Source organism: Rhinolophus sinicus, linkage group LG01 (assembly GCF_036562045.2).
Source record: "Rhinolophus sinicus isolate RSC01 linkage group LG01, ASM3656204v1, whole genome shotgun sequence".
Taxonomy (NCBI): domain Eukaryota; kingdom Metazoa; phylum Chordata; class Mammalia; order Chiroptera; family Rhinolophidae; genus Rhinolophus; species Rhinolophus sinicus.
Window position 1 is genome coordinate 198,449,879 of NC_133751.1, and position 13,913 is coordinate 198,463,791.

At 38.4% G+C, this 13,913-nt stretch overlaps 1 protein-coding gene across 2 annotated transcripts in view; it reads left to right on the forward strand.

The window, feature by feature from the left end:
• NYAP2 (neuronal tyrosine-phosphorylated phosphoinositide-3-kinase adaptor 2) overlaps positions 1 to 13,913 on the forward strand; it is a 242,919-nt gene that overhangs the window by 173,375 nt on the left and 55,631 nt on the right. For both annotated transcript variants that reach the window (XM_019736641.2, XM_074314124.1), the window contains one exon: positions 4,823 to 5,029. In XM_019736641.2, the coding sequence (XP_019592200.1) occupies positions 4,823 to 5,029 (207 nt within the window). The remainder of the gene's footprint in view (positions 1 to 4,822; positions 5,030 to 13,913) is intronic.

The following is a 13,913-nucleotide window of genomic DNA, read 5'->3' on the forward strand; positions in this document are numbered from 1 at the left end:
CCTAAAATCATTTTTTTTTTTAAACAGGCTTTAAGAAAACTTTGAAATTATGGACATGGATAAATATGTCCTTATTTTTGAGCTGTCACTATGTCTTCCTGTATATATTTCTTAGTCTAATCGTCCATTTTCCATTTGTTTCTTTTCAACAGCTATTTTGAAGATTTTCATAATTTCTTTCAATTAGAAAATGCATTTTGTAAGAAGCTGTTTTGAATATATACCAGAAACCAGATTTATTCTCAAATAAAATGCTCAATAAATACATGAATGATTTTCTTACAGATGTTTTGGTTCTGTCTTCTGTTTAGGAGGCACATGTTAAGGTCTAAGTCTGAGTAGCATGATTTCGTCTGTCCTTTTGTTCAAGATCTTCTAAATGTACCTGCCAAAATTTACTGAAGACTAACCTCTGGGGCTTGAAAACAAAGAAGGAAAGGAAAAAAAGACTCCTTTTTGTTTTTGTAGCTGCATTGGCTTTTCTTTAGTTAAGGTTTGAGACCTAAGTGACACTCACGGGTATGTGTATGCAAGTCATTTGAATGAGAACAAAGAAACTGCTCTTGGTGGAGGTGCCTTGACACATATCCTCAGTCTTTCATATTTAAAATGCTGTACTGATCTGCAAGAATATTGGACCCAGCGTTAAGTTTGAGCATTTTTTTTTTCAGTTTGGTCAGTTTCAGTTCCAGTGGTGGAAAATGTGTGTGTGTGTGTGTGTGTGTGTGTGTGTGAAAAAGGTAAATATTTAATGATGGTAGTGGAAACAAATATAGAAGTTGATAAGAAAGCGAGCATCCCAATGGCTTGTTTAAAATCTGGAAGAGAAGGTGAGGTGAGACAGATGCGTCATTAGGATTTGAGGCTGTGACATTTGCAAGCTAGAGTACATTTTCATTGAAACTGTGAATAAACAGCTTGGAAATCATCTAAAATGTTCTTTTCTGATACTTGTTTCATTCCATTTGACTTAAGGCATTGAAAAGCAAGTGTTGGTTAGATTATATTGCTATAATCATTATGCTGGAATGTATTTCTTTTAAAATATTTTGACTTCTGATATTTGATTTCAGTGTAACTGGGCCTTAGGCTTATCTACTTATATACATTTAAAGAATAGAAGTCTTTCTAAGGCTGTTGTTTTGAGACTACCTTCCTGGTTTAAGTTCTATCTCATTGAATGATACACATGATATGTTTAGACAACTGCATAGCATTTTGAGGCTGGAAGGGACCATCGCATTGTGGAAGTAAATGAAGACCAAACGACTGAGAACAGGCAAATGCTATTTATTCAGAGCTCTCCATAGCACAGCAGTCAGCCACCGCCACTTACACTTGGCAGAGACTCAAGGGCAGGGAGAAGAGTTGGAAAGCTGCATAGTGGGAAAAGAGAAAGTTTCAGGTATGCCCCCAATGGAGGCTGTTTCCTTGGGAAAGCTGTAGGTAGGCTAAAAGCAGGGCATCCTCTGTGATGAATTTTGGGTACATATTTGACTTGCTTCATTTGACGCTCCTTTGGGAGCTGGATTAAAAGTACTGGCTGTGTTGAGCCAATTGCTACACAGGCTATTGTTTGGCTTCCTGGATTGGTTGCTGGAGAAGTGGTCTGACTTTCTGAAGTCTGACTTAAAGATAGTAGGTTGGCATCCTGGGCTGGTTACTCTAGGTAATGGCTTACAGTTCTATTTTTATATACAGTCTGGCAATTTTCCATGTGTATATTCAGTCTCTCAGTAATTATCTAGTTCAAATGTAGAAAGATTAAAATAAATTCATAAAGAACAAATGGCTATAATTAATTTAAGTTAATGCTACCTTTTACATGTATAGCACATTTTAGTTTTCAAAATATCTTAAAATGTAGAATATTATTAGATCCTTCAACTTAAAATAAAGAAGTTAGGCAGAGCTAGTATTATATCCGTATTGTAGTTAAGGAAAATGAGAGACTCCAAAAAGAGAAAGCAAGTGCTCAGTGACATGGGTCACCAGCCCAAGACCATGGCCAGGGCTGCAAAGCTGAGCCTTTGCTTATGGTATTACAGCCTGTTCTGTGTCTGCCCCACAGATCCAGGTAATTGGGAAGCAAAATGTGACATTTGTATTATCATATTTCAATTTGATGAGTATTTGAACCTGTATGCAAAATATATACCGGGGTTGCCAAAAAATGTATGCACATTTTAAGAGATGTTATCTATGTATGATTTTTTTGAAGTTGAATTGAATTATGGTACAGTGTGTAGTATGATGTTTACTCAAAAGATGGCATTAATTAAATGAATGCTAGCGTCACCATGCAACCAGCAGGACAGTCAAAGAAAATGGCAGAAGCACAGTTGTTGAGGAGCTCAAGACCATTTTGAAGTGGTATTTGAAATTGGAGACTGTTATGGAAATATGACGACAATGGAGACGTGAGTATGCAACAGCACCTCCAACATGCCTAATAATTGCACGCATTTGGGATAAGTTTGAGACACATGGTACTGTGTGAAGAAACTAAAATGGCATATACAGAAACACAAGTGGACACTTTGGTCAACATTGCTCAAGCAGTAGTTCGCCATAATCAGAAGTGTCTGGATGCTGATGGCAACCACTTTGAGCACCTCTTGTAATTGCAGAAGTCAAACGTGACTTGTACTTATCTTTTATTGGTATATATTGAGTATTACAATTTTAATAGATTTTTCCTTTCTTAAAATGTGTATACGTTTTTTTGGCACCCTCTGTATATTCAGTGAATCATTCCTGTGATTTTTTTCACTAGTTTTTCTCAAAGTTTCCTTATTTGAATTTAACTTTCAATCTGGTGAATTTTACAACTTGTGACTGGTAGGTAATCAGATTTTTGAAAATACTATTAGCTCTTTGCCACCTTAATACATTTATAACACTCACTTGATTCTCTTGTTCCATTAGGAATGTGTTTCCTACACACATCAGAAAGATGCTGGAGGAGTTGAGACACCTACTAAATTAATTAATTAAACACTGAGCAAGTAATTAAATACCTACTAAATTAATTAATTAAATATCGAGCAATATGCTTGGGGTTCTGTTGCATACTCATGTCTCCATTGTCGTCATATTTCCAAATTTAAAAAATGCAAAAACCAAAACTCAGACCCTGCCTTTAAAGAACACAGGACCTTTTGAGAAGAGCAAATACATAGAAAGATAATATAAGACAATGTCAGTGCAGAGATGACCATATACCCCAGGGCTGAGGGAAGTTAGCTGAGCAAAGACAGGGCATAAGGGTATTCAAAGCAGTCACGTCAGGAGAAAGTAGCTATAGAAAACAGCACTGTTTTTACTAGAGGTGGAGTGGAGGGGAAGAAGCTACAACCAACTTAGTGATGTTTCTTGAATACCATGTTCGGGTGGAAAGTGACAAAGTTAGAGAGGAAGGGAAGAAATGGTAAAGAAACTTGTGGATCCTCACAAGGAGCTTAGACATAATTCTGTGGATAACAGGAAGCTTCTGGAAGGATTTTAGTTAGGGGTACATTATGAGTAAATTTACATTTTTTAAAAACACCTTTCTATGTGCATTACAGAATGGCTATTCCCTGAAATAACACTGTTCTCATGGTAGCAAGGGGGTAGCACTCTTAAAACCATCTTTACTACATGTGTTTCTGAACACTTCTGTACATGTATTACAGAATGGCTATCACATCCATTCCCTGAAATAATACTGGATCGTATTTGCATTTTAAATAGATCATTTTGGCAGCATATGGAGCTTGTACTTTGGGGAGTCCAGGACACAGTCAAGAGACAAGTTTCAATAATTCAGGAGTGGTGATTAGAGCTTGAACTAGAGCAGTTGAGGTAAATAGGATACAAAGTGAAACAGAGGGAGAGTAAGATGTTCAGGAAGAAAATCTGCAGAATCTGCTGACTTCTAGCTGGATGGTTGGCTAGACGTAAGGAACCATTAGTTTAGTAAAATCTGGTGTCAGTTCAGTATCTGAAATACACAATTTGTGGTTTCCATGGGGCATCTTAACAGACTCATCCAGCAGGCAGTTGGGGATATATATATATATATACTTTTAAGCTAAAGCTCCAGAGATTGATCCAGGCTTATGATAAAATATCTAGAAATCCCGATCTTTCAATTGCTAGTTGAATCCTGGAGGATAAAATCACAGAAAAATAGAATGAGGAAAACAGTGACTAAGCTAGTACCTTGGGGACAGCCATCATGTAAGGGACATGTGGAAGAAGAGAAGTTATAGATGACACAGAAATGGTGTTAGACATAGAACACAACACAGGAAGATGGGCCATCAGCGAAGCCAAGAGAATTGAAGATGTAAATAAGAGCATAAGCAAGGAGTTGTCAAATGGCTTAAAAATGTCTTCTATTAATAAATTTGCCAACTCAAAGGCACGAGGTGAGCTTAGCAACAGCAGTTTTAGTGGAGTGGCTGTGTTGAATTCATGTTACAGTGGATAGTGGAGTCAAGGAAACATGAAACAGTAAAGAGACAGTATGAAGTGCTCTTTAGAAAGCTTCCTTGAAGATGAGCAGAGCGAAGTCGCTAATGAAGTCTCAAGATTCACTGACCTTCTCCTCTTCCAAAGAGAAAACTATTTCCCAGCAATATTAACCTGCACTCCTCAGAAACAAAAACCCTGTGTAATCTTTGGCCCTGTTTGGCCCTTTATGCAATGGCCAACACGCACCTAAGTTTCCAAAAATATATTGGAAGCATCTAAGGAAATTGTTCTTTAATTTTTAAAGGACTTTGGGAAGAATTTGACTTTTGTTTAATGGAATGTAATTCTGGTTCATATATAGAATCCACAGAGGAGCTGAAAGTGCGAAGTCACAGCACAGAGCCGTTACCAAAGCTGGACAGCAAAGAGAGAGGGCATCATGGGCCATCTTCCCGAGAGCCTGTCAAAGCTCAGGAATGGGATGGAACCCCGGGCCCACCTGTGGTCACCAGCAGAATGGGAAGATGCTCTGTGAGCCCCACCTTGTTAGCAGGAAACCACAGCTCAGGTAAGAAAGAGAATGATCTCCCAGATGGTAATGCCTCATGTCTCTAGAAATTGTTTTTATGCAGTTATCACTTGGAGAACCACAGCCACAGATATCTCTGTCTACTCATAGGGACAGCATACATATCCCTCATCCACAGGGATATAACAATATGTTGGACCACTCCACAGAGCATTATTCACATAGACAATAGAGAAGTAAATAGTGATTCTTTCAGTCCTGACAGCCTGAAACATCTTGTACTAAATTTCATCTAGAATATCTAAAGTCCTCATCTCATGCAGTTTTAACTTAAGAAGTTTAACTGATTTAACATTTATGCCTCCTTTGCTTCAGAAATGATTTTAGGGAACTGGGAAAAATTAACATAAATGAAAATTGGGATAAAAATGTAACAAAGGTGATCTGCAGGCAGTAGAGAGAGGAGGTGTTAGGAGGCATCTGCAATGGTGAACTGAAGATAGTAACTGGGAATCGGGTGTGGTGCTACAAATTTCCAAATCTAAGCCCAAAGAGCTAGAAAATTATCATCTACTATACCTTTCAGTTTCATGAATTGAAATTAATATCTGCAATGCAGTTTTGCACCTTTAATAGATACATATTATTCAACTTCAATTTTTAAAAAGCAGCATATATTTGCTTTGAACTGACTCATGTACATGATGGACTTAGTAAGAGCTGCCAATTGAAATAAACAACAAATAATCAAGCAGCTTCCTGTAGTTCTCAGGTTTCTATTCCGAAATACTGTTAGGGGTCTGAAGAAAAGACCAGTTCTTTAATGTTCTTTTCAGTTCAGATACTCATCTTTTGTTTTTTGTTTTTGTTTTTTTAATTCATGGGGTGCCAACGGTTAGTAAAATTACATAGGTTTCAAGTGCACAATTCTACAATACATCATCTATGTATCATGTTGTGTGTTCACCACCCAGAGTCAGTTCTCCTTCTATCACCATATATTTGATCCCCTTTCCCCTCTTCTACTCATCTTGGAAAGCAATTTACATGAGTTTAGCCTGTGGTCTCTCTGACAGTCATGCACAAGTTAAAACTGAAACAGGAAGGATGATCTCGGTATTTGGAAAGGGCTGTTTCTAGAACAGTACCCAGGCAGAGGCAGAGCAACAGTTTCACCAGACTTAAAAATGTAACTGAAAGTGTTGGTGATGCAACCATATCATGTACTCTGTTGTAGATAACCATCTTAACAACATGAGTTCAAATCTGGAGAAGGAACATTGTGTGCCTTTAGCAGAAAGTTAATGATGTATTTTTGATAGTAAAGTATAAATAGCTGTAGTTGTTTGTGTAAGGAGAAGATATCTTTGCATTTTGTCAAAAAAAAAAAAAAAGAGAGAAACAAACATGAACAAATAGTATTTTGTAGGAAGAAAAAACGACACTCCCAAAGATGGTTGACATCACTATTCAATTGGGAATATGATTAGTTTTAGATTTATTAGTAGTATTAAAAAGAATGATTATCTATCTGCACCAGTTCTAACCAAAAAACGTGGGCAATCTCTGCCCCCATTTTGGCCAAAGATCTGTTTTATGAAAAACCAGAAGCATTACCTGAGTATTGATTATGTAAGAGACACTGTTCTAGGATCTGGGAATCCACTGATGAATAAGACATCCTCACATGTAGGTGATCCAAGTCAAGTGCAAGACAGACAGATGGATCATTGCAATGTAAGATATTATATACAAATAATATGCAAAACAGAAATCAATTAATTTTTCCTGAGAGGGTATGATTTTGGCAAGAACATTCAGAGGCTTTGGGTAGATAGCATAATAATTGCTAGAGGATATAACATTTGAACGATAGTTTGATACATCAAGAACTGCTCATAAGATGACAGAGAAGAAACAAGTCTGCCTTCTGGATGAAAACCTAAAATGCTATGGACGGAACCTAGTGTGTTTAGCGTGAAGGGTGGGGGAAGGTTGACTGAAAAAACTGCAGAGTAGGTTGGAGCCAGCTAATAAGAGTTCTCAAGGGTCTTGTGTATTAAATAGAAATGTATTTAGCCACAAAGTACCAGTTAGCAGTGGCTTAAGTACCGGCCACCTGTCAACCACCATTGCACCTGGTCTGAAGGTTAGGCGGCTTCAGATGTTTTGCAACCATTCAGTAAGTCATCGAAGACCAAAGAACTTTCTATCCTTCTACTTCTCCTGTTCTGCTAACCATGATGATTTTTGTTTTTTTCATAATCACCAGCTGAGTATGACAGTTCTGGACCTCGTGCCCCAGTAGACTCTCCCTTTCATTTAGTCGGTCAGAACTGGGAAATATGTCCTCTGGACCAATTACTGTGTAAAGGGAAATGGGATTTCCATGGACTTATAGAAGGTCCTTCTTTCTCTTAAATCAAGGGGCCTCTGCCTTATACCTGGAAATATTATCAAAATTTACAGGGATAAGGGGGGATCATATTGCATAATCAATGGACAGTATCTGCAACATCATAGTTCAGTTTTGAACACTGTATGGTGGATATTTTGTAGTCATTTAAATATTTTTAAACATAGGTATAATGGAATTCAGTTTTCATTATGAAAGACCCAGTGATGACTCCACAACTTAAAGCATGGGTGACTGACTGGGAGGCCATTTACTGAGATAGCGATAGTCAATATGAGATGTGAAGCAAGGCTTAGGTAGGAAAGTCAGGACTTACATTTTGACAATGGTAAGTTGCAAATGCTCTGGAACATCCAATTGAGAAGACAGTAGTAGACAGTTGGAATTACAGGTCTGGAGCTAAAGAGATTTAGTGGAACTAGGACTGAAACTAGAGACCTTTGGAATGGTTAGAAATAAATGATTCTAAACTAAGAGAATGGGAAACTGAGACTGGGCCCTAGGGAATCCAAACATTTCAAAGTGTGGGCAAAGGACCAAGAACCTGTGAAATAAATGGAGACAAAACAATGAGACTGTCCATAATTAACTTTTACTGAACACTTAGTAAGTTGCATAAAAATGGGTAATATGTCTCTGACACTTTGGCATGAATCTTCCAGTAAATTCAGAGTGAAACAGAATTTATAACATACTTTGACTTCCTTCCACAGCCAACGCCTGAAGCATCCCTCTTGCTTTGTGGCATTTAAAACAGATCTCTGGAGTCTTTTCAGCTCTGTTTGTACAACAGTAAATAAATTGTCTGCTGACCAGAGGAAATGACATAGATATCTTTAGTCTCTCATATTCTCCATCTTAGATTATGAAGGTGGTAAACACAGGTGAAAGAAAAACAGATTTTGATACATTTTTGATAAATTGCTGTATCCACACTAAAAGAAAGGTGACATGTAGGGGTGGATGTATGGTCACTTATATGATGTCAGTGCAAGTTAGGGTTTCTTACGTGAAAGCGAAACTTTTGATGTGAACACTCAAAAGAGCATTACAATTACCTGAACTTCTAGAAGTCAATGTCTCCCAAATATATTACTGTAATTATATCTATCGAATCTACCCTTCACCAGTTTTGAGGGAAAAAGTAGAAAAGGAAAAATGTTCGTTATGTTGTCAGTTTTGATTTTTCTGAAAAGAAAGAACCTAAAATGTGTGAATACTATTCTAGAAAATGTTAAAGTTCCACAAGCAAAAAAATGTATAAAATAGAATACCTGAATTTCACTCACCTTTGATGTTTTAAACAAATGATGCTGTACTTAAGGAATGCTCATGAGAGAGAGAACCTCCGTCCAGAATAGACAAATAACTACATGAAGGGAGCATTTTGGACTTGCTATTTTGGAACAAAAGAGAAGGAGTCAGTATTTACTCTTTCTACTTTTTCTCTTCATATTTCCTCTTCATTTTTGTCTTCTTGCCACTGGGCCATGGAACTAATCCCCTAGCAGAATATACTAGAACAATGGATGACCCTCCTCTGTAAACAACAGAGGTGCTCACCTCCACACATAATACTGGAGAGGAAAGGAGGTTCCACCTGTTCGACCTGTAAATTCCCCCTTTTGTCAACTTTCTGCCTCTCTCTCTCTTTCTCTCTCTCTCTCACACACACACACACACACACACACACACACACACACACACACACACACTGCTACCAGTCACAGACTATTACTTTACTAAAAGTGGTTTAGCCACTTGAAATAGTTGCTCTTAACAGCTCTTTTGAGGAATGGAGGAATTGCTGAAGTAAAGCGAATGGTTGTGTCAGATCTCAATTCTAATTAACATTGCCACTGGTTGCTGTGGTACTTTATTAAAGTCACTGTTGTTTAGTAAAACTGAGATTCCCTAGAGGGTGATTCTGGAAGGCAGTGGAGGACTGGGGCCCAAATTGCTCATGAAAATAATGGGAAAATGTGGAAATCGTAGAAGTATGGTATTAACAGAAATTCAGAATTCAGTCACTGAATCAATCAACAAATAGTTTCCAAGCAGCTTGTATCCAGCTCTGCAAAGGTTTTAGGGGGGCAAACACCCATCCTCACACAGTGTAGGCTGTATGAAACATGGTCTCCGTCACTCAAAACCTCACGGTGCTTCTTTATGACACAAAACTATTGAACTTAAAGTAGTTAATTATAATCAAATGTTTTATTTTATTACTATCTATGAAATGTATTATCTATATATTATTTACTATACATTTAATAGCATTCAAATCACAGAAAATTAGCGTGGACTTGAAAAAAAGATGGAAGACTTACTGAGAGACATAGAGTCTTAAACCAAGATTATATCAGGTCTCTAAAAGAATCATTATTATTATTGTTAATTGAGTAAAAATAGAGAGAGAGAACTTTCCACCTAGGATGAAGAAGGTGAACAAAAGCTGACGTGGACCTGACTTGGCCCTCAGGCCAGCCTGACTGAAGAAGCACTTTTGGAAGTGAGCTCAGAGGCCTTGGCTTAATCCTACATAGAACAGTCTTAAAAAGCGCCGAGCTTCTGTGTGGTCAACCTCGTATGTTTCTGCTCTTCTGAGAAGGGTCACCATGGGACACAAACAGGCGCCTGGCAGACAGGCAGGTAACGTGAGTGAGAAGGGCCTCCTTCAGGACAGACATGCTTGCATCCTCCATATGCAAGAAAGTTCCTTGCTCTCACAAAGGAAGTTATTTTCTCCATTTTTCTGGAAATTTGAAGCCCTTTTGGTCTAAGTTATATATTTTAACATCTATTAGAAGCATAGGTATGGAGAACGATTTCTCCATTGCAAAGAAAAGCTATTGCAAACTGACAAACATTGAGGCTGAGTGATGGATATGCAGGTGACCTGGAAAGTACAGGGCATCTCTAGGGGACAGAAGCTACTCAGCACCAGCTGATGCTCATCAGGAGAAATGCTCAAAATTCCCAGATTTAATTTCTATTAGGTTACATCTCTCAATTTTTAAATAGAGCTCAATTTTCAAAAAAAAAAAAAAAAAACACACACCACATTACATATAATAATTTGCTACCTCTGGCCATATATGACCTGAAGGCTATCGATTCACATTTTCTGGTTTGTAAAATCAAGTGATGACCATTCAGTAAAGGCAAGAATTTGACTTTGAAGCAGAGAAGTTGGGTTATGGCAGAAGCAGCAAATGCTTGTAGACATCCTGCCCTCTTGGCTTTTATTTTTTAAAAACTGCAGCCCCTTGAGAAGGGTCGAAGAGGGGATAAGAGAGAGGCCCATGGCCTTTGATGGTCGAGAAGGGAGGGGAATTCTTAACTCTAAAAGAGGAACAGAGGTCTGGCATTCCATGAACAATGGTAAGGACCAGCAGCATAATGCCTTCCTGGCACCGTGGCATGGCCTCTGATTGGGAGGAAGCACAGGTGGCAGAGGGTTTGCATGGGGCCATCAGTGAAGCTGGATTTTGTGCTTCATGGTTCCAACCTCCAAAATATGGAATTCTGTACTTCAAGTTCATGCTTAGAAAACAAACTCCCCTGTGACAACCAGTGTGAGCAGAAGACTAGCAGCGCCATCTTGTATATTCTGCTATCAGAAGTCCTAGGCTTTTTCATGACCCATTTCAGGACAGCATTTCCACCATCATTCATGAGTCAGCCCTTCATATCCAAAAGGAGTCCTGTGCTTACAAGTTCAGAGAAATGAAAAACAGATATGGATTTAATTTCATTAAAAAAGAAAGAAATGTGCCATTTCTAGCACACACATTTATAGAGTAAATTTTATACAAATAATAAATGCACGCATAAAGTATAATATAGGGGTTGAGTACTGAGGTTTGGGTATCCAGCAGATCTAGATTTAAATCTGATTCTGATTTTTATTAGTGGTGATGTTGGGCATATCCCTTCATCTCTCTGTGCTTCATCCATAAAATTTGGGTGATAATAGTACCTAACTCATAGATACTATTGAGAATGAAAGTTAAGAATTAAATGAGACAACTATTGACACTCTTAGCATGGTGTCTGGAGCGCAGTATTAAATAAACACTAGTTATCACTATGATTCCATATACAATTGCAGATTTCTCTACAGTAGAGCTGAGAGAATCATTGGTCTGAGGCAATGAAGAAAAGTTTTCTCTAAGTCATGACATTCAAGCTGGGGCTTGAACTGTGCAGAATTGAGGCAGGGATGGTAGTCAAATTGCAGCAAAAGAAGTCATGGATTATTTTGCTCAGGTTGGTGACAGCTCTGACTCCAGTATGACGCTTAGTGCACCCATACCCCAAACTATGGTTCTTACACAATATTTGCAGCTCTAATTCATATTCTAATCACATCTGTGAAGATTGGGAAGATCACAGAGATGCTAACGTGTTAGCCCGCGGCCTAAGAGTGGATACCTAGCAGAACGGAGGCCATTTAATATAAGCAACTAAAAACTCGGGTTCAGGAAAGGGAACTGCAGTGGAATCTAAGAGCGTAGTCCTTGAAAACTGAATTTTTATCAGTAGATTTATAAGAAAGATGCTTTCCTCTTGAAAATTGTGAAACATATTCACTGTACTTTATATGATAACACTGGAATGAATGCCTAACTTTGCTGAAAGACCTCCTGGCAGCCATAACTCAGAATTTATGAGTCAGCCCTTCCCATCTAACAAGAGCCCCATGCACACAAGTTTAGAGGAGTGAAAAACAGGAGAGCAACTCAGAACTGGACAGCAGGACTAGGAATTGTGGAGCAGGATTTATGACAATAATTCCTGGCAAAGCATAATAAATCTGTGTAGTTTTTTTTTTCTTTTGTGCAAATAAACCATGATTTACAAGAATGTTAATAAATTAACACTTTGATGGTTATGACTTGAAATTATAGAGCACTCTCATGCCCAGTTTCTCTATCTTTACAGAAAAGATTAAGGAAATCTTACCATGTAGATCATTATGAGGATTGAATTTAAAAATGCATAGAAATGTCTAGTCTGAAGCTGGTTTATAATAACTGTTTCCATTTAATTTTGCTGGAAAGGTCTCTGGTTTTTTAATAGGACCAAGAATGAATGTTTCCATTGGAAAGCTCAGCTCATTGGAAATACAATGTAAGGTTTTCTTTAGCTACAACTGGCTGTAGGACTCTTAGTGCAGCAGCCCATGTTTCCCTTATTTCTGCATTTTCCAACAACGATTTTAGGCCAGTGTGACAGCCATTTTTATATTCCCTTGAGTCTGCATTTATGAAATTTGGAGAAAGGATCAGGTGCAGGCTTAAGACTTGGTGGCTGCATCATACACAGTTATCAAAAAGTAATCTTAATCTCTCACAGCATTTCTTTTCTGCCCTGTCGCATTCATGATGGCAAGGATGTGGGAAGCACAAGAAAATATTGATGTCTGCAAATGTACACATTTTCTTTAAGAAATACCTGAGTTGACATCCATTCATCTATCAATTCAGTTTTCCCTTTGTGTTTATTTTCTAGCAAAAATGTATTCAGCATCTACTCTGTTCTATGCAGGGGCAAGATGTGGGGGTATAAAGAGCACTAGATAAATATGGCAGAATCGACGGTGAACTCCCAGAGCTCACAGTCCAGTAGCAAAGACAGAAAATCAAACAACAGATTCTTATAAATGTTGTGACAGGAAAATGTTCAGCACAATCATATGATTTACTCTCTGGATAAAAGGAGGGGAATTCATACAGTCTTCCTGGAGAAAGTAAATTTGATACTAGCATGGTGAATAGGAAACAGGCAAACATGAGGAGATAGAGCATTGCCTGCAGCTCACTCATGAAGTGTGGATGAAAAGATTTCCTTTTAGAACCTGATTAGTATTCAATGTTTTACTATGGGTACATAATTCCCAATTATCCCCTCTCTTCTTTCTTCTGTTTCTTCACATGGCCCGGCTCCTTTAGGTGCTGTGGTTGCGGTAATAGTCCCAATGACTCCGCTTTCCCTTCATCTGCCCCCTTTGGACTGTGCTTCCATAACTCCTTATCAAGAAGTAAGGTCTCTTTCAGACCCCTTGAATCTGGTTTGGCCTTGTGTCTTGCATCAACCAGTAGAATGAGATGGAAGTGACTCTGGTCCATTTTCAACTCCAGCCTAAAGAGCTTCCATGGGCTCTCTTCAAACCCTACCACCACCACGTAAACAAGCTTGAGGTAGCCTGTGGGAGAACGACGTATGCACAGAGCAAAGCCAAGAGTCCCCAGCCTTCAGCTAGCCAACCCTCAAGCATGTGAGAAAGCATCGTACAAAATACTAGAAACAGCGACTTGACCCACAGCTGACCACAGATGGATGCGTGAGCGCAGCCAAGATGAGAAGAACCATCCAGCTCATCCACAGACTAATGAACAAAACTGCATGAGTGTCGTTTTAAGTTGCTGAGTGTGAGAGTAGTGTGAAATAATTAACTGGTATAGGCACTATGGTCTGTGTGAATTTTGCTGGTCTTCTCTC